Source organism: Pleurodeles waltl, chromosome 3_1 (assembly GCF_031143425.1).
Source record: "Pleurodeles waltl isolate 20211129_DDA chromosome 3_1, aPleWal1.hap1.20221129, whole genome shotgun sequence".
Lineage (NCBI taxonomy): Eukaryota > Metazoa > Chordata > Amphibia > Caudata > Salamandridae > Pleurodeles > Pleurodeles waltl.
In genome coordinates this window covers 724,124,312-724,145,681 of record NC_090440.1, presented here as the reverse complement: position 1 = coordinate 724,145,681, position 21,370 = coordinate 724,124,312, and the positions used below count along the sequence as shown (strand labels likewise).

Here is a 21,370-nt window from a genome sequence, read left to right as displayed (position 1 = left end):
TTTTTCACTCGCAGACATATAGATCTTAAGATTCTTAGCCTTAATGCAAGGCGACTCAACAAACCCACTAAACAGTTGGCTGTCCTCTCCTGCCTTGAGCAATTGGGAGCAGACATTTGTCTTCTTCAGGAGACGCACTTGGTCCCAAAGGATATTCATAGAATGCACTCCCGCTGGTTCCCTAGACAACTTTGGTCCTCGTGTCCCACGAAAAAAGGAGGGTAGCCATGCTTTTCCCCAGCAAAATCAGGGGAGAGACCTTAACTATGGGAGGGGATTAAGGGGCGTCTCCTGACACTCCACTTTAGAATTGGAACACTCCCTCTTACCCTGGTGAATATTTACGCTCCGAACAACCAACAAGAGGCAATCCTGATCACCTCCCTAGCACTGATGCTACAGACTCCAGACACAGCTATATTAGTTGGGGTGGACCTAAACTTAGTTATGGAGTCGACTATGGACAGATGTGGGCAACACTTTGGCCAATCAAGGGCTTTATCCGCTGCAAGATACAGATGGCTCACAGACTGCTGTCTGCACGATGTGTGGTGCACACTCTTTCCTCTCTGCCAGAGATTATCCCTATTACTCAGCCACGCATAAAACATATGCGTGCATCGATTTACTTCCTTGCCACCTCTTTCCTCCTGGAGCACATAACTGATGTCTTCATTGCACCACTTTCCTTCTCGGACCATGCCCCCCAGCACCTCTCGATTAGACTTCCCAGGAAATGTCCAGCGAGCTCCCCTCAGCGGTTACTCAACAACGTCCTGCAGCCTAAAACTACTTTAGGCTTCCTTAAGACACTGATAGTGTCTTACCTGTAAATCAATGATATATGCAAGGTGCCGCTGGCATCCATTTGGGAGTCCCTGAAGCTGGTGATGCAGGGGGAGCCGATAGCAATTGCAGCAGAGAACAACCTCTGTCGCAGAGTAAAACGTGAATCCCTTGAAAAAGAGGTGGCAGAACTCGCGGCCACTCACAAACGTACAGGTGCACAGAGACCATTCTATCCATGTAGAGGAAGTCCTATATGTCCGCTATAGCTCGCTTGAATTCCATGAAGGCCCCTGGCCCAAATGGCTTTACCTCTCAATTTTATAAGATTTTTATAAGATTTTCTGTCACAAACTGACTCCACAGCTCACCTAGTTGTATGACTCCTTTGCCGACTCCAGCACCGTTACATACTCCATGTCGGAGCTACCATCTCGGTCATCGTGAAACCGGGCAAGGACCCTTCCCTGTGTGGGTCAGATCGACCTATTTCTCTTTTAAACATAGATACAAAACTATTTGTGAGTACCCTGGCATCCTACCTTAATCCCCTGATGCCGGGCTGATTGATCCAGACCAGGCCGAATTGGTACCTGCACGTCAATCAAGCGACAACACCAAGTGCATACTCTATTTGGTGCTTTCATTGTCTACTGATGCAGAGAAAAACGTAACCGCATTCACTGGCCTTACCTCTTTGCCACCCTATGGCAGCTCCACTTAGGGACCTGTTTCTGCAAATAGTTTGACAGCATTTAGAGGGACCCCAGCGCACCTGTTAAAGTTAATGGCACCACTTGTTCAGCCTGTATGCAAACAATGTCATTCTCTCCAGTACAGACCCCCTGAGTTCCCTCTTGGCACTGACTTTAATGCTCAGTACCTTTAAAGAGGTGGCGAGCTTTAAGACTAATATGCTAAAATCACAGTTCATTAATCTTACATTTAGCCCCACTCAGGAAACTGCTATACGGTCTTTGTTCCCGTTTGAATGGACGCTGGATACCCTCCCATACCTGGGCGTTTTTCTGGCATGGTCGGCACACAAAACACTAACTACTAATTAATTACTCCAGTCTTCTCTCACAGATGCAGCCGGCCTTAGAGTCCTGGAGTCACCTTCAGTTGTCATGGATGGGCAGGATCGCAGCAGGTAAAATGACCACAATCCTGTGCATTTTATCCATCTTCCAAACCCTACCCCTTACTGTGCCACGACATGTCCTAAAGGTTCTCCAGCAGTCTAACAAATGTTTCAGACTGCAAGAGGCCACGCCTGAATAAACATTTGCTTTACCGCATGAAGGAGAGGAGGGCTGGCGGTACCCTATATCTTTTGGTATTATCAAGTGGCCCATCTCAGATATGTGGTAGAGTGGATCGGCCCACTCACAGAGAAACATTGGACTTTTATGGACCACTCAGGCGCGGTTCCCACATCTTGAAAGAGATCTGGCTGCCTTTGCAGCACAGAGGCTGGGGTCTTTATTCTTCCCCAGTGACAAGTGCGACAATGCACGTTTGAGACACTGTGGTGGTCCACAAATTTTCCATCACACATCACCCTGATTCTGGTTAACCCTGACTTTGCACCCGGTCTGCACCAGGCGCATTTTAAGCGCTGGAAGGAGGACGGCTGTAAATGCTTGGGTTCCCTCTTTTATGTGTCAGGGATCATCCCCTTCGATCAGCTGATGGCTGACTACTCCCTGACAGATCTGGATCACGTCCAGTATCTCCAACTGCACCACTAGGCGTGTGGCACCAGAATCCTCATTGGTTGGGGGTGAACTTTGTTGCCCTTTGAGAGATAATTATCCTTAAGACCAATGATAAGCATCTCATTTCCGAACTTTACACCATGATTGGGGGTGGCGGGGCGGAACGCACCCGTAACTAGGAACAAAGAACACCTAAGGTGGGAGGTGGAACTGGGTAGGACGCTTTCCAACAAAGAACGGGCTGACATTTTTTGCAGGGCTCATCACATGGCACATAACATTGCAGGCACTGAAAGTGCTTATAAGATTGCTACATATTGGTACCTAATCTCACCATTACTGCAGAAGTGGGCAGATTGAACATTACAGGAATACTGGAGGGGGTGCTGCAATACTGGCACCTTACTGCATCTATTGTGGTACTATCCAAAGATCACTCGTTATTGGGCCCAAGCCCTCAACGATATTGACTGTGCCTTTGCTACTTCCATTCCGCGATTCCCGTCCTACACTATCCTAGGGCTCTCCAATCCAGTGACATACTCCTTGCGCTGGTGCAGGGGCAGACAGATGGCTCTGGCCCTGAATGCATCCCACCAGGTCATACTCTCGAACTGGGGCACTGATTAAACCACCAAACACACCTGGTGGCTACGTAAGTTGTGGTTTATTCTTAGCATGGAGAAACTGTCCCTGGCTATAGCTCCCAATCAATCCCAATACGCTGACATGTGGGCCCTTCATGAGCATCATCTCACAGGAGTGCAAATAGCCAGAAGGGGCTTCCCTCCCTTTCCTTCAAGACTACACCTCTGACTATGCCACCATCGTACGACCTTTTCTTAGGATATCATTTGGCACTTCTCAGCAAGGTAATCATGGCTCTCTTGGCCAAGGGATCTATAGAGTGGGTTCCTATGTCAGAAGTAGGTCATGGTTGTTTTTTCCTCCTACTTTATGGTGCCAAGAAGGACAAGGGCCACTGCCCTATTCAAGACTTCCAGGCCCTCAATCTCTTCCTCAGGAAGGAGAAGTTCAAAATGCTCATCGTGGCTCAGGTCCTGCCTGCCTTGTACCCTGGAGACTTGATGGTATTGTTGGACTTGCATGACTTTTACTTCCATATACACGTCCTGCTTGCCCACAGACGCTACTTGCAATTCGTGGTAGGCCACGAGCACTTTCTGTTTACTGTGCTCCCCTTTGGCCTTACCAGCACCCCTCAGGTCTTCAAAGAAGTGATGGCGGTGGTTGCAGCTCATCTGCGCAGGTTAGGGTTTTCATTTTTCTCCTACCTCGACGACTGGCTGTTGAAGGTGAGCACGACCTAGACTGCTGTCTCCTACATTCAGACTGCGGTGAACCTTGTGCGCTTGCTGGGGTTCTCTATAAACATGCTTAAGTCACACTTGACTCCTTCTCAGACGTTCCCTTTCATTGGTGCTGTTGAGTCCAGGATATTCAGGCTTGGTTCCGATGTTTCAGCCTTTATCCTGTAGTTTGGTGAGCCTGACTCTGAGGCTGCTGGGCCTCATGGCCTCCTGCATCCTGCTGGTGATGCATGCCAGATGGCATATGCGGGCTCTGCAGTGGGACCTGACGTTTCAGTGGGCGCAGAACCAGGGAAACCTCTCCGACATGGTCCAGATCTTAGAGGGAACTGCTCAAGATCTGCAGTGGTGTCTTATTAATCGCGATTGGGTCAACAGCAGATCCCTCTCCTTTCCCCAACCAGATCTTACCGGGGTGACCGATGCATCACTTCTGGGATGGGGTGGCCACATGGGAGAGGTGGAGATCAGAGGTCCGGAATCCACATCAACCTTTTGGAGCTCCGAGCGATCAGGCTTGCATTGAAAGCATTCCCTCCCTCTCTAAAAGTGAAAATGGTGCAGGTGTTCATGGACAACACCACTGCCACGTGATACTGCAACAAGCAGGGCAGAGGGAGGTCGTTGGTTCTGTCAAGAGGCTCTTCGCATCTGGATGTAACTGGAACACCAGGGCGTACCCTTGGTGGTTCAACATCTGGTGAGCTGTCTCAAAGCCAAAGCGACACACTCAACTGTCAATGCATAGTCGATGACGGAATGGTGTTTCTATCCGGAGATTGTGCAAGGCCTCTTTCAGCAGTGGGGGAGCCTTGCTTAGATCTTTTTGCCTCTGCAGAGAACGCACAATGTCAGCTGTTTTGCACATTGGAGTTTCCAAGGCAGCACTCGCTCAGTGTTTCTTTTTGACTCAAATGGAGCTCAGGCCTCCTTTACGCCTTCCTACCAATACCACTTCTGCCCAGAGTTCTATAGAAGAACAAGATCGACTGGGCCCAAGTAATACTTGTGGCTCCAGATTGGGCATGAAGAGTCTAGTATCCAGAGCTTTTGAACATAGCTACGGATCCTCCCAGCAGACTGCCCCTTCAGGGAGGATATTCTGTTGCAGCAGCAGGTGACAGTTCTCCACCTGAACCTCTCCAGTTTCTGTCTTCCTGCGTGGAGTTGAACTGTCTGAGGTTCTCCTGTTCATCCTTTCTCTTGCCCAACAGGGCTGTTCTTTGGGCACCCTTATAGGTTATTTTTCTGCCGTCTCGGCCTTTCTCAGACTGCCAGACCAGCCTTTGTTTTTTTTTTTTTTTTTTTTTTTTTTTTTTTTTTTTTTTTTAAGTCTCCCACTGCTGGGAGGTTCCTTAAAGAACTCGCCCATTTGTTTCTTCCCACACAGTTCATTATGCCCCAATGGGACTTGAACCTTGTCCTTACCTACCTTGTGTGTCCCTTTTGAGCCACTTCACAACTGTCCACTGCGGCTCCTTACACTAAAAACTGCTTTCCTGATTGCCATCACCTCTGTTCGCAAAGTGATTGAGTTTCAAGTTCGTTCTTCGAAGCCACCATTTTTATCTGTCTATCCTGACAAAGTAGTGCTTTGTATTAAGGCCTCCTTTCTTCCTAAGGTTGTTACGCCTTTTCATGTAGGCCAATCCATCACCTTGCCTACTCTTATTGCACCTCCACATCCCTCTCATGAAGAGGAGAGACTCCATCTGGATCCAAAAAGAGCATTGGCATTCTACTTCAATCATACTAAAGATTTCCGGGTAGACTATCAACTCTTTAAAGTATATGTGGGTGCGACAAAAGGGTGGGTGGTGCAGAAGCGCACTATTGTGCATTGGGTGGTGCTCTGAATTAAAATGTGCTAGGCTTTAACGAACAAGCAACCCTCTGAGGCCTTGCGTGCTCACTCTGCCAGAGCAACTGCTGCCACCACAGCGTTGGCATGAAGAGTTCCTGTCCTGGATATTTGTCAGGCAGCAACATGGGCCTCCCTGCACACGTTCACTAAACATTACTGCCTGGACAGTCAGATCTGCAGAGATGGCTACTTTGGCTGTTCGGTCCTGCAGGACTTTCTAGTATGATCTTGGTTCGCAGTATACAGCTGAGTATGGTATTGCTTGGGTATATATTCTAAGGTAAGGAATCTGCAACTAGAAGTCTCTATCAGATGAACAAGTTACTTACTTTTGGGTAACGATTTATCTGGTAGAGACATATTCTAGTTGCAGATTCCTTACCGACCCACCCACCCTCCCTTCACTGTGAGGTGATTTCTAGGGACAGGGATTCCCTTTTCAGGGCCCTAGTTCTGGTGCACCATTCTCAGTGTTCTTCATGCTCAGCGCTACTGGTGTGGAAAGTTGTGAAAAGAAACTGACATCAGCACACTGGGGTGGCACCTATATATGACTGCAACATCATTACGTTGACCACGATGTCAATGACGCCTTCAGAATCAACCGACACCACCTGATGGCATGCAAGGTTACTGCTCGAAGTAAAATCTCCAGATCCAGTCTGACATCTGGGGGAAATTCTAATGTAAGGAATCTGCAATAGAATATGTCTCTACCAGATAAATCGTTACCAAAGGTAAGTAAGTTGTTCTTTATTACTCCCCAGCCCATACCATGCAATTTACATCTGTATGTACAAAGTGCAGTATATTAGTATGGACAGTCAAAACAAATAGCATAGTAGGGTCATCTGAGCGACATTCGAGACTATGACTCCTCCCAAATCCATTCTACTACTTTCATTCTACTATTTTTTACTCCGCTTCCACATCTAACTCACCAAACCTCCCTCTACTACAATGACCTCCCAAACAACCCTACTAAATTTGCCCTAATTTACCTCACTCTGCTTCCTTGATCTCCCTAACCCTTCCACAGACTCTTCCCTCCTCCATCCCCCTTTTCTCATCCCAACCCTAAATCCTATTACCATATACTCCCAATTAACACTTCTGGATTTCTTTCCTCCTCCATCCCTCCATTACTCCAGTCAATCTAACTAATAAACTCTCATATCCACGGCTCAAATTAACTCATAATAATACTAAAACTGTACTCATATTTCCTGATACTAATCCATCACTAATTCTTGTTGGGCTCCGGAGTAGCGTGCTACTCGCCGAAAAGCGCTTTGAAGCCTCGTCGGGGGTAGTAAGCGCTATATAAATACTATTACAATACAATACAATAAGAAGAACATTTCGATCTACTTGAGAACATTTTTATATCTAAATAAGGCATGGTAAAATATAATTTTTGCCTTTTTATTTAACCACCAACACCGGAGTGTTAATACTCCTTAATTCTTCCAGTATTTAAGATGTGCTCGTGGTTTAGATTAGACATTTCAATCTAAGCAGTCTCTTGATTCTCGAACATTGAGTAACCGCCAGGGCTCATTTTATCCAATTCACAATGGAATGCTAAGGGTGACAGTCGGAATCGTCTGGCAGCCATGTAACCGCTTGCCTGCTCAGGAGAACTATTGCTAAATTTCTAGATCCAGCATGGCACCTGGGGGGGGAATCTTTAGGTGAGAAAACTGCAGCTGGATCGGTCATGAAGATCGTTACCGAAGGTAAGTGACCTTTTTAATCTATTTTTTAAAGAAGCAATTTCAGTGGTCTTGAACGTCAGTATGTTAAAATAACCACCTAGAAATATGTCTGTTAAAAATCCAGTTGGTTCAGTAGTAGAAAGGTGCGACACTAGGACTAGGCACACCGTTTCCCTCCCTACTTACTGAGACAAATGGGTAGGACAGGCATCATCCCTCTTCAGAAGTAAGTTTTGTTTTTTAGAATAACAAGCTTTGCGTTTACCTGAATTTGTTACCCTACAGACTGTTCTGAATATTGTTTATTCACGTTTGGGCATTCTAGCATACATTTTACTCTGGCATTATGCATTTTAATACTTAGCATTCACGGTTTATTGACCTAATACTAGTAGGCAAGCTTCTGGAACTAGAAAACTATGTTTCTGTCTTCTTATGCAAATGAGGTGAACCCTGCCACACTTTCCAGGCTGTCCGAACAGTGACTGGAATGCACTCAATCAAGTGTGTTTCCTTTACTTGCTCTTTCCTCGTTTCTCTTGAACGGTCCCTGAGTGATTTGCAAACAACGTCTAAAATTATCAAATGAATACATTTACTAAGTTTTGCGTACATTTTTAAATAATACATAGCTTTAAAAGTAGCACACCAGCTGATGTTGTATGTCACTGTACTGAAAAGTCGAAATATTTGTATTGCAGGTGGCTGTATGCAATCACAAGCATCCTTGAAGTCCATGTCAGAAGATACAGTCGCATGTGGTCATGGCGCAACATTCAGCAGCACAGGCAGAATTTAAAAACATATAAAAGCTTATACAAAAACAAACTAACTCTGAGCAAAATCCCGGAAGACCTGCAGAAACAACTTCAGGTGCTTTTTTGAATTTCTACACAAAGCTCTGTTTTCTTCATAAAGTACAAGTGATGCATACTTTAGTAACAGTACTTTATTTCTTGTGCGTATCTTGAATAATAGCCTTTTTTTTCCTCAATTTGAGATCCCCAGCGATGATGAAAACGTCTAGATAACTAGCATGGAGATTGACCTAGTGGATGGATTTCTGCACCTCCCGAGTAATTCTAACCATGGTACCAATGATCACTTTTTAGGTCTCGCCAAAAGGCAGCTAAAAACTGCCTGCTGTCAAAGACCTGTTGTGCACAGTACCAATACATACAGTAGTTTTCTAGTTAGCCATTAGTTACCATTGTTTGTTTTTCTTTACAATCTTATTTACTGGTTTCTTATTTTATGGATTTGCTTAGACCTATTATGTTCCCCTGGAATATAGCTTTTTTATCACCCTTTCGATTGGATAAGTTGTATCCTTTCAAGGCTTACCTTCAAGGACCTACTTATTCTTTTTTCTGTCAGCACTACATGGGAGTGCATATGTTTTCTTGCGCACTTCCTTGTGTGTTGCTTCCCCACTCAAAACCCTGTCCTACGTTTTACTGTCTTGTTCCTCACCACCCCCACTCAACAGCTCATCAATTACCTTTCTGGCCTCTCCCCATCCTACTTGGATTTTGCTTTTTTTGTATCTGTTTTATTTTTACACCTAACTAATCTTTTGCTCTGCCCTGCTCCTCCCACTGACTAGCTGTGCTGAATTAACCCCTTCACCCTCACCCACTCTCCTGTTCCAAGTCGCACTCTTTTTTTTAAATTTTTTTTTATTTACATTTAGCTTTTGAGGGGCCTGGCAGCTCTAGTTTGCTGCTTGGCCATTCCTTTATTGTTTTGTAATTGACTGCTTTAGGATGGGCATTTGCCATATTGGAATGATAAATTAAAACAAAAAACTAAATTACTGTCTCCACCACATGATGATGGATCTGTGTGTATGTTAGTTGATGCATCTGCAGGCATATGTAGTAACACTATGGCTGCCATAGCATCATGACACACCGAGGACAGTTGAAAAGTATACCAATCAAACTACTTCGCGTTGGGTACATTTGGAAAATGGCTAGTAGATTAATTGTTTATTTAAGAAAGGCTGCATGTGTATAGGTTCTTTCATTGAGAACAAATAAGACTTTAAATCCAACATGATGTTGCGACAGCAAAGTGAAACAAATGGATGTGCTTGGACAAATACTGAAGATCAATTGTTAACAAGAGTCTAAGGCATCCAAACAGCAAGTACCTCCTAAATAAAGACATACATATATTAGTAATGAAAATGTAATTCTCTTTGCAAAGTAAATTCATCAAACAACGCACACGCACACACTAAGGGCCTGATTATGATCTTGGTGGATGGGATAATCTGACACAAATGTGATGGAGTATCCCATCCACCAGGGTTGTAATCATGCCGTTAATCTCAAGCTAAATGTTGCATCTGCAGTCTAACTATAGCCCCATCACCAAAAATGAATGGGACCACAAATGTGATAATGTAGCCATACCGAAAGTCCATGGTCTTAATGGATCAAGCAGACTAAGAAAAATACATGAAAGCCATTGGCTGAAGGGGACTGATTAAAATCAAATACTCTTCCTTTACTTTTTTTCTCCTATATTTTGGAAGAATTGATAACATGAGGTATTCTGAAATAGATGTACAAAAAGCAAACTCTTCACATGTTCTCTTTTTTACAGTTTGGGCTGGACTGCTCCCATTGGAGCAGGAACAAGACTCATTTTCAGATAGCTGGGTCCAGACTGAGGTGGCATGGTGGGCAAAAAACTATGGATTTAGATGCGGATTGAGCCATTGCAAGTGGTTGAAATTATTTAAAGCATTCCATCCATCACTTTGTTTTTGTTGCCCTTAGTGTGAAGGTATGCCCAGACGAGCAACTCGTGCTTACTGTGCTACTGGAACCAAGCTATAACTGGATAATGAACCTTAATAGTGGCAGAACTGATCCAGGGGTGCTTGTGTTCCAGTTCAGGGAGGAGCCGGCCTGGCAGTGTGGACTGGTCTGCTCCCACTGGGCCAAGGTCAACACTGATTTGCATTGGGTCAAACTGAGGTGGCATGGTGGGCAAAAACGATAGATTGGGATGCAGCCCTCAGCAATTGCCAGTGGCTGAAATTAATTCAAGCATTCCATCCATCACTTTGGTTTTTATGCCATAAGTGTGATGGGTATGCCCAGATGTGGGTGCCATACTGACTGTGCCTCTAGCACCAAGCTATACCTGGAGGATGCCTAGGTTGCTTGGGTTCCAATTAAGGGCAGTTTGGTCTGCACTGTTCTCACTGGAGAAGGGTCAAGATTGATTTGCATACTTGTGTTGAAACTGAGGGGACACAGTGGGCGAGTTGGGATGCTGCCCTGGACAATTGCCAGTGGCTTAGATTAATTCAAACATTCTGTCCATCACTTTGTTTTTGAGGCTCTATTTGCAACAATGGCTCGCTTTACCTGTCTCTGCTACAATACTGTAAAATGCAGAGGCCACAGAATACATAAAAGCCACAGTGGCATAAAGAGGTTCTGCAAAGTAAGAATGAATCCTCTCATGATTAAGGAATAAGATACCCATTACTACCAGACACTAAGGGGGTCATTATAACCCCGGCGGTCAGTGGAAATGTGGCGGTAGTATTGCCAACAGGCTGGCGGTACATACCGCCACATTATAGAATTGGCAGGTTGGCTGAAGCCAACCCGCCAATGTAGCACACCGACCACCATGGTGGTAGCAGCCGCCGGGCTGGAGAGAACAATCTCCAACCCAGCGGCTGTTACTGTGCCACCGGGGGCATTATGACCCTGCCTATCACCCCCCTCCAACACTCCCCTGAAAACCACCACACCCCCCATCCACGCTCCTGCACTTCTAATCCTCCCGCCCCATACGCGCACACTCGCAGACACACACCACGCATTCACACTCTCACTTACACAGGCATACACACATTCATACATGCATGCATCCATTCATACACACATTCATACACACATACATTCATTCATCCACACATCCGTGCACACATTCAAACTTACACACATTCGCATTCATACATGCTTTTTCATTCATGCACACACACACAAGCAACAGTATACACTCATTTGTATGCACGTGCACACTCACACAGTCATGAACCCCCCCAACACATACACACACAAAAAAATCACCACCTTTCCCTGTCAGAATCCCAGCTTAGCTGAATCCAGGGGGTCTTCCGGCAGGGGACGTGTAGGAAGTTGGCTCTGTATGTACTATTTCAAAGTAAGAAATAGCATGCACAGAGTCCAAGGGTTCCCCTTAGAGGTAAGATAGTGGCAAAAAGAAATTATTCTAATGCTCTATTTTGTGGTAGTGTGGTCGAGCAGTAGGCTTATCAGAGGGTAGTGTTAAGCATTTGTTGTACACACACAGGCAATAAATAAGGAACACACACTCAAAGACAATTCCAGGCCAATAGGTTTTTATATAGAAAAATATATTTTCTTAGTTTATTTTAAGAACCACAGGTTCAAGATTTACAATCAATACTTTAAATGAAAGGTACTTCACTCAGGTATCATAGGAACTTTGAATCCGCAAAATAGCATGTACAGTTTTGGCAAAAATGGCAATAAGCTATTTTAAAACTAGACAGTGCAAATTTCAACAGTTCCTGGGGGAGGTAAGTATTGGTTAGTTTTGCAGGTAAGTAAAACACCTACAAAGTTCAAAGTTGGGTCCAAGGTAGCCCACGGTTGGGGGTTCAGGGCAACCCCAAAGTTACCACACCAGCAGCTCAGGGCGGGTCAGGTGCAGAGGTCAAAGTGGTGCCCAAAACGCATAGGCTTCAATGGAAAAGGGGGTGCCCTGGTTCCAGTCTGCCAGCAGGTAAGTACCCGTGACTTCGGAGGGCAGACCAGGGGGTTTTTGTAGGGCACCAGGGGGGGGGACACAAGTCAGCACAAAAATACACCCTCAGCGGCATGGGGTGGCTGGGTGCAGAGTGCAAACAGGCATCAGGTTTGCAATAGGTTTCAATGGGAGACCCAGGGGTCTCTTCATCGAAGCAGGCAGGCAAGGGGGGTGCTCCCCGGGGTAGCCACCACCTGGGCAAGGGAGAAGGCCACCTGGGAATCACTTCTGCACTGGAGGTCGGATCCTTCAGGTCCTGGGGGCTGCGGGTGCAGTGTCTTTACCAGGCGTCTGGTTCTTGGAAGCAGGCAGTCGTGGTCAGGGGGAGCCTCTGGATTCCCTCTGCAGGCGTCGCTGTGGGGGGTCAACTCTGGCTACTCACGGGCTCGCAGTCGCCGTGGAGTACTCCCTGTAGTGTTGTTTCTCTGCAGGTCGAGCCGGGGGCGTTGGGTGCAGAGTGAAAATTCTCACTCTTCCGGCGGGAAACGTGGAGTCCTTTAAAAGTTGTTTCTTTGTTGCAAGTTGTAGTTGCTTTGGAACAGGGCCGCTGTCCTCTGAGTTCTTGGTCCTTTTAGATGCAGGGTAGTCCTCTGAGGCTTCAGAGGTCGCTGGACCCTGGGGAATGCGTCGCTGTTGCAGTTTCTCTTGAAGTGGGGAGACAGGCCGGTAGGGCTGGGGACAAAGCAGTTGGTGTCTCCGTCTTCTCTGCAAGGCTTCAGGTCAGCAGTCCTTCTTCGTCTTCGGGTTGCAGGAATCTGTTTTCCTAGGTCCTGGGGGCCCCTAAATACTCAATTTAGGGGTGTGTTTAGGTCTGGGGGGGTTAGTAGCCAATGGCTACTAGCCCTGAGGGTGGCTACACCCTCTTTGTGCCTCCTCCCTGAGGAGAGGGGGGCACATCCCTAATCCTATTGGGGGAATCCTCCTTCTGCAAGGTGGAGGATTTCTAAAAGTCAGTCACCTCAGCTCAGGACACCTTAGGGGTTGTCCTGACTGGCCAGTGACTCCTTGTTTTTCTCATGATCTCCTCCGGCCTTGCCGCCAAAAGTGGGGCCGTGGCCGGAGGGGACAGGCATCTCCACTAGCTGGGATGCCCTGTGACGCTGTAACCGCCAGGTGTTACAGTTCCTGCAGGGGGAGGTGAGAAGCACCTCCACCCAGGACAGGCTTTTTTTACTAGCCACAGAGTGACAAAGGCACTCTCCCCATGTGGCCAGCAACATGTCTGGTGTGTGGAAGGCTGGTAAAACTAGTCAGCCCACACTGGAAGTCGGGTATGTTTTCAGGGGGCATCTCTAAGATGCCCTCTGGGATGTATTTCACAATAAAATGTGCACTGGCATCAGTGTGCATTTATTGTGCTGATAAGTTTGATACCAAACTTCCCAGTTTTCAGTGTAGCCATTATGGTGCTGTGGAGTTCGTGTATGACAGACTCCCAGACCATATACTCTTATGGCTACCCTGCACTTACAATGTCTAAGGTTTTGCTTAGACACTGTAGGGGTTTAGTGCTCATGCACTTATGCCCTCACCTGTGGTATAGTGCACCCTGCCTTAGGGCTGTAAGGCCTGCTAGAGGGGTGACTTAGCTATGCCACGGGCAGTGTGAGGTTGGCATGGCACCCTGAGGGGCGTGCCATGTCGACTTAGTCATTTTCTCCCCAATAGCACACACAAGTCGGCAAGCAGTGTGTCTGTCCTGAGTGAGGGGTCCCCAGGGTGGCATAAGACATGCTGCAGCCCTTAGAAACCTTCCCTGGTATCAGGGCCCTTGGTACCAGGGGTACCAGTTACAAGGGACTTACCTGGATGCCAGGGTGTGCCAATTGTGGAGACACAGGTACAGTTTTAGGGAAAGAACACTGGTGTTGGGGCCAGGTTAGCAGGTCTCCGCACACTTTCAAATCATAACTTGGCATCATCAAAGGCAAAAAGTCAGGGAGTAACCATGCCAAGGAGGCATTTCCTTACAGGACCGGACAGGGTGCTGCTGCTGCTGCCAGCAGCGCCTGCCAGCAGAACACCGCCAGGCTGTATAATTTTTCATAAAATGGCTGGCGGCGGTCTACTGGGATGGTGCTGCTGGTGGTAGCAGCGCCACCTTAACACTGTCCACCAGCATGGCCACAACCGGATTTCCACCCTTCTGGTGGCGAAAATCCGGCTGTGGTCATATTATGGCGGACAGATGTTAGCTGTGGCAACGGTTTTTTGGCGGCCCTCGCTGCGGCGGTAGGCAGTACTTACAGCCAAAGTTATAATGTGGGCCTAAATGTCATTTTATCAAGGCTGTTGTTTCTGCCATCAAATGTACCTGCTTCTTTGGGATGTATGCTTTTTAATGATTATGCTGATCTTGAGTACTTTATCTTTTATTTTGCAGCTTGCAGAAAAAAATCTTGATGTTTTTAACATTGTTCTGGCAAGGCAACAAGCTCAAGTTGAGGTAACAACTCTTGTTTTTGACATTCATCTTTCAGGTTCAGTACTGTAATTTTGAGAATGTGTGCTTTATGTTTATAAGTAGACTATTCCAATGAATGATTTATGTAGGACTATGTTAATCATATTGTGTAAATTATCATGCCGTGCAACAGAAATTATGACCTCACAAACTCATAAAAATGTTATGAAATGACCTGCTGCTAGGCGTGCGCTGTTGCAATGCTGCACAAGTGGTGAGCTTCCAGAGAACTGGAAGGAGCTTGTTGAAATGTGATGATCTTCTTTAAGTTTATACATTGATTTGAAACTTATGAGAGGAAGCTGAGTCAGCTCCACATCATAAATAGAACCTCTCCTCCAACCTGGCTCCTTACTGAATGGGATGTGTGTCTCATAATGGTTGCTGTTTCTTACTTGGAGATAATAGCTTTTGGAAAATGTTGTGTTTGTATCTGCCGTTAGCCAAGACCTTTTGATTTTAGTAAAATAATATTAGGCCGAGGTGTAATTGAAATTAGGCCTGCTTGGCTGGTGACATGGTTCACTTATTTGGCACGCCCATTGGCTGGATTGGCCTTGGGATTGAAATGTTACTGGTGACATTTTTGCCAACACTAAGCTGACAAGCTAACTGTTGGGTATCTTCAAACCTGGCAAACCCTTGGGTGTTGGGCATCACCCTGCCCTGGGCATGTTAGGAGACTTTACCTGCTGGCTGGCACCACTGGTCTGCAGGGACCAGGCCTCCAAAGTGAAAGTAATGGGTTCTCTTGGCTCTCGCCAGAGTGCAGGAAATACAGACAGTTTCCCTGTGTGTGTGCAACCAAATGTTTTGCTATATCAATAAATAGGTTCAGAATGTTGGTGCTTTTTTATTCTTATGCCCTTTGCTTTAGGGCATGCAGCTGACACATGCACAACTGTTTCACATAGATTTTTGCTAAATCTACAAGTAGCAAATGATTGATGTCTTCCTCTAGATATTGTTTCTCTAATATTCACAACTGCCTTTGTAATCCAAAAGTTTGAGGTTTGATAATTTTCTAACTATTTTATACCACTCCTGGTACAGAGATATTTTTCCTAGATGACCTGGTTCTGTGTCAGGGTTTCTTAAGTAGTAGAACAGTTATGTCATTCTATTGAAAATAGGTCTATTGAAAGTCATCCTCTGAGCCAAACTTTTGTCTCCAGCCATGGGCACCCTTTGCCCCGTAGGGTCCCTCTGCACCCAGTTGGTTGGAGTGATGATGCACAGACCCATGAGATGCTACCTCCAACACGACATGCACAGAAGGGCCTCCCCCCCTCCTGTCCTGAGCAGACAGGTGCAGAGACGAGGGCACAATCCTTCACAAGCCAGCAGGATGATCGAATGCCCAGAACAGATACCAGCGGAGCCCACAAGAGGCAAGAAGCCAGTGGAAGAGCCTCTTGAACACTGGCCTCAGTGTGCATGGCACTCTGACCATCATTGGCTGCTGTGGGCATAGGCCTGGGCACTCTGGTTGCCAGGTCAGCCCAGGCCATCTGGTCACCAGGCTGTCCGACTAGATAAGCAGTAGGTGACTCCTTGAGCAGGTGACTGAAGGACTGGCTGGCATGGCTAACTTGGACTAGGGTTTTCTAAGTCCCCCCCCTTCATGGGGGCTTAACAGTTGAGGGAAGGTGGCTTCTTAGGCAGGCCCAAGGAGAGAGGGGTGGGGTTTGCTGGAGGCTTGAATCTCCTTGGCTCCCCAGGTACAGGTTCCAAGAGGTGAAAGGCAGTGACCCAGGTCACCCATGGCTGGTGGTCTGGGGTCACTACTTAGTACATGGTGGCTGAAGATCGGGGTGGACTCTTGTATCCCTCCAGAGCTGAGAGCGGAGACTGGATCTAAGTGAAGGCCCAGCCACAGAGAAAATCCTGGGGCAGGGTCGTGTCAGACGAGAGGGGAGTCCGAGGCTCCTGAGGGCTGAATGGCTGCCATAATACCTGTGAGAGGTGGGTGAAGCCATGGCTTTTGCCAGGGATGCCAAGTCCCTGCAGGCCAGGGCTGCAGGCACTGGGCAGGGCTACCTTCCTTACCCAGGGCAGGGTGGCATCAAACACTGAAGAGTCTGTATTTCCTGCACACTGAAGCACTCTCATTATCCTCCAAAAGTAGTGGGTGAAGCCATAGCTTTCTGCTTGGAGGCCCAGTCCCTGCAGGTCATGGCTCCAGGCACTCATTCCTTAATCATGAGAGGACTCCTTCTTTCTTTGTATAACCTCTTATGCCACTGCAGATTTCATGTGTTCTGTGACCACTGTAATTTACAGTATTTTATCAGAGATGGGCAAAGCGAGCTAATGTTGCAAATAGGGCATCAAAAGCAAAGTGATGGGTGGAATGTTTTAATTAATCTCAGCCACTGGCAATTGTTCAGGGCAACATCCCACTTCCTTACCGCAGACAGGGTAGTGCTGGGTTGGGGAGGAGTCTAGGGCCCCTGCTGACTAAACAGCTCATGTAATCTCTGGCGAGAGCCAAGAGAAACCATTACTTTCACTTTTCTGATTTTAATGACACTGACTCTGAGGCTGCTGGGCTTCATCTCTTTTAGAGCAGTTTTAGAGCTTGTTCCTCAGACTTTGTCATACAGGTTCGGGACTAGCGCTGGGAGGCCTTCCCTATACAAGCAACCTTAACATAATATAACATCTCCTCCTGCAGCCTGTTGGTAAACATGCTCATTGACATATCCATGCTCTGCAGCTGGATTTGAAGACCCAGCGGTAACAGCATCAGGGAAATCTCTCCACCCTGGTCTAGATATCGAGGGGAACTGCTAAAGCTCTGAAGTGGTGGCTCACAGACCGTGATTGGTTCAGTGGCAGACCCCTCTCCCATTCCTGTCTGCAGTTATCTGAGGCCAGGGTTCCTCCCCATTTCTCCCGATTGGTATTGAGCCATTTCTGGGTTATCTCTGCCTCTTTGTGAGCGGTTACATTTCTGTCTGATTGATGACCAGAGTATGGGCCTAGGTCCAAGTTGATTCCTTTCTGGGTGGGACGGATCCACCCCTTGTATGGATGCTTTGAGTTGTGGTCACTCTTCAAGTCCGCTCCATGTCTCCTCTGGCGTATTGGAAAAAAAAAGGGTCCTATCGTTATGAAATGACTTTCAGTTTTGCAGGGGAGTGCAACATGTATTGCAAGGGAAGTGAGCGGAGTTTAGCTTTTAGTACTCAAATGTTCCTCGCTGCTTCTGGACCTACCAGGATTAGTCTGGAAATATCATGATCACCGATGACTCGTATTTTATTTCTCATTTGTTTCACCTCTAGTAGGATCATGTCCCTGTCTTGAAAATTCAGTAGTCGGGCTGCAATGGCTCGACGAGGGTTCCCCGGCGGTGGTCTAGCTGCTAAGGTCCTGTATGCTCGCTCTCTCTATTATAAAGCAGCTGGACAGTCTCTCCTCAGGGAAATTATATCTAAGCGACTAACCAAGAAAGCCCATCATGTCCATTTTTTTCTTCCCCTTCAGGAAAGCACACTAGTTTAATATTGTTACATTGTGCCTTGTTTTCTACGTCATCCACTCACCACAATAAGTGTATGGTCACCATTTCCAGGACCTTCAGGTCTTGACTCATATCTTGATTCACATCTTCCACTTCTGATACTCTTTCTTCTATTTTTGTCACTCATTTGGCCACTTTACCTGGGTCCTGTTGAAACAGTGATACCTCCAACCTCACCTCCCCAATCTTGGTTTTCAGTGTCAGTGGCACTGAGGAGGGACGCATTATCTGGCATTGTGGGTGGTGTGGCCAAGTCTGACGGGGTCTCTACCCCCTTGGCATACCTATCTATCTTCCCTTAGTGGGGCGGCCTCAATTTCTTGTCTTTAGCCTTGTTCATAGGATCTCTTCAGCCTGTCCTCTTTTGCTAGTAGGGAATGCCAATAACCCCAAGTTCAATTGGCCTTTACTCACTGAGCTGTATCTCAGTCTGTAAGTTGACTAAGTTGACTGCCCTTTGAAACGCTGTGCGGCCAAGAGGGTGATAAATGAGGCTAGCAACTGCTATACCCTGATTACCTATTTACCAATCATGTTGGGATATCTGGTGGCAGACTTTACTGTGTATCACACTTGTGCTTTGTTCCCCCTGTATGTCTCTCAGTACCTCATTGCACCAGTTGGCTCAGCCTTGTGTGGTGCCAGGTCTCCATCCAGAGTATCCCCTCCAGTGTGGTCACTAATCCTCTAAGCAGTGGCATAGTACTGAGTTAGGGTAGTGTCCCCACAGGTCATTCTGACACTGTTGCCATGTTATCTGCCACCTGTGTAGGATATTGAATGCCTTGCAGGTGATGAAGTGGTTTACCACTGGTGGAGACTGCAGATTAATGCATTTACCAATGAACTTGTCTTAGGTAGGAGTCATGTGGAAAAGGTAGGAAGGTGAGGATACAGCCTCTCCTCTCACGCACAGCTGATCCTGTGTGCTCGTTAGGCAGGGCATCTTGCTTCTTTATGGGCCCTCCGACTGGCCCCGATTGACTAGGGGAATCAGCCACAGAGGTCCAGCATCTGTTGTTCGTGCACAGTGTGGCTAGCTTGCAGAGTTCTTCTCCAGGCCCTCCGAGTGTTCTGTCTAGCTCAGAGGGCCTGGGTTGGGGGAAGGAGGTGGCCCACTAGAAGGCCGTGTCGCTGTAATGCTTGGCCCCCAGTGATGGTCACTGTGTCTGCCTGGGTGAGCTGGGGTGGGTGGATGGTGAATGGTGGTTGGGGGGTGGCAGGGGGCGTTGTTGGGTCTCAACTCTCTCTTTCCCACTCCTTGTCTTCGCCCCCTCATCTCCAATGTAGGGCCACACCTCCAGAGTGTCACTGAGGGAGGAGGCACTTACGGTTTTGGCGCTGCTGGTATGCACATGTGGTAACAACCTCTATTGCCTTGCTGATGCCGTTTGGCCACGTCTCAGGTCTCGCCCCACTGCCGATGTTGTGACCTGCCAGGCGTCGGTGTGTCTCTGGCAGCCAGCGGATACGAGGCTCCTCGTCCGGGGAGCCGGGATAGTCTGTGTCCCCGCAGGGCAAGCCAGGTTTCCTCAGCCCTCCAGTGTGACTCCAGTGGAGGCTTCTCTCCTGTCTCAACCGCCGCATACATGTTGGGTGCCATTTGTGGCTGCTTCACATGAAATGCCTTGTTGGTGTTGCAGCAGTCAGGAAAGCACAGCCTCAGCTGCATCGCCACTGGGCCCTTGAGTAATGGCCAGAATGTGCTGGGGGGGGCAATTTAGGGGGCCTGATGAGTCTCCATGGCAGCAGATAACAGCAGGATAATAATAGGCCCTGGTAGAGCTCCAGGACTGCACGTCTACTCTGGCATCTTGTTGGCCATGTCCCCAAATATGCACAATTTCATTCATTTTATTGTCTATTTGGGGTAAATGGAAAAACATGCCTTCTCTTCGTTTTTAACTACATATTTCAGACCTTTTGATTGGCTCAGCACCTTCCTCCTAACTCGATAATTGTTTTGTCGTTCACATACTCTGCTCCTGATTCAATGGCTTTCCTCTCTATTTTGCAGTATGCCCGACCCACAAGCATTTCAGTCTCACAATATTTTGAGATGAGGGGCACCCTTCCACTGCTCACTTGAGAGAGATGTTTTCTTCTTCACTTTTCAGCACTCCGTGGGACTACGTGTTTCCTTGATACTTGTAAGATCCCTTCTCTGATGTTCTCTGCCTTCGTTTTCTATCCTCTGAAGAGTGCTATTGCTCCTCTTTTCATGCACACCCCTCCCCACCCCAATTCATTGTTGCTGTTCCCAGCTTGCTCTCTAATTCTATTATCTCTACCCAATTCATCCGTGCCCCCGGCTCCTGCTTCCTATCCCATTAGGGGTTCTGCATTTTCAGCGTTCGTCCTTCCTTGATAACTTCCTTCTTCCCTCCCTCCATCTTTGCTTCCGAACCGCCCTCCTTCCTTCCTTCCTTCTCGCTAGCATTTTCACGCTCCCACCCACTTATTTAACTATTTTTCAACCATTCTCAAATGGCCGTACGCCATGTTGGACTGGTAAATTAAAAATGCCAACTTTTGTCAGTGTGTCGTGCTCACGTGTACACATCGGTCGATATCTTGTCATAACTTTTTTTTTTAAACAGAAAATCCTTGCCAAAACGGCCTCCTCTGCACCTGTATGTATGGACATGCATCTTGCCACATACGTACATATGGATTAAGATGCACTGGTGGACATTGAGCAGTAGCTGATGCAAATGCAAACGAGCACTGACAAAGCCAATATCTTGGACTTTCACTGACGAGCTCGATTGTCTTTTCTCTAACTTTGGACAGCAACATAGTGTGGCTGAGATGACTAAAATGACAATAATGAATATGAACACAAACAGGTTTTGGATAGGACTTGGAATCTGAACGTTTTGACTTGAAAAAGCTCAATGGCTTACTTGTCGGAGCAGAACACGTTTCAGCCCTGGCTACATATGTATGATTAATCTCAAAATAAAAAAAAACCTCGGAGAATCTTTTCCAAAATGCAAGTGGTATTCAAGCTAACTAAACTTCCATTTTGCTTTACCTCCCTCTGTCATTTATACCTTAGTGCTGGTTCTTCTTTCCCTAAATTTCACATTTGCCACAAAATAAACCTGTGTCTGCGTATCTAACTTTT

At 46.9% G+C, this 21,370-nt stretch overlaps 1 protein-coding gene across 1 annotated transcript in view; it reads left to right on the top strand.

Moving 5' to 3' along the window:
- LOC138284568 (intermembrane lipid transfer protein VPS13C-like) overlaps positions 1-21,370 on the top strand; it is a 953,192-nt gene that overhangs the window by 661,111 nt on the left and 270,711 nt on the right. Inside the window, exons 13-14 of the mRNA XM_069223471.1 lie at positions 8,122-8,293; positions 14,631-14,693. Of these exons, the coding sequence (XP_069079572.1) occupies positions 8,122-8,293; positions 14,631-14,693 (235 nt within the window). The remainder of the gene's footprint in view (positions 1-8,121; positions 8,294-14,630; positions 14,694-21,370) is intronic.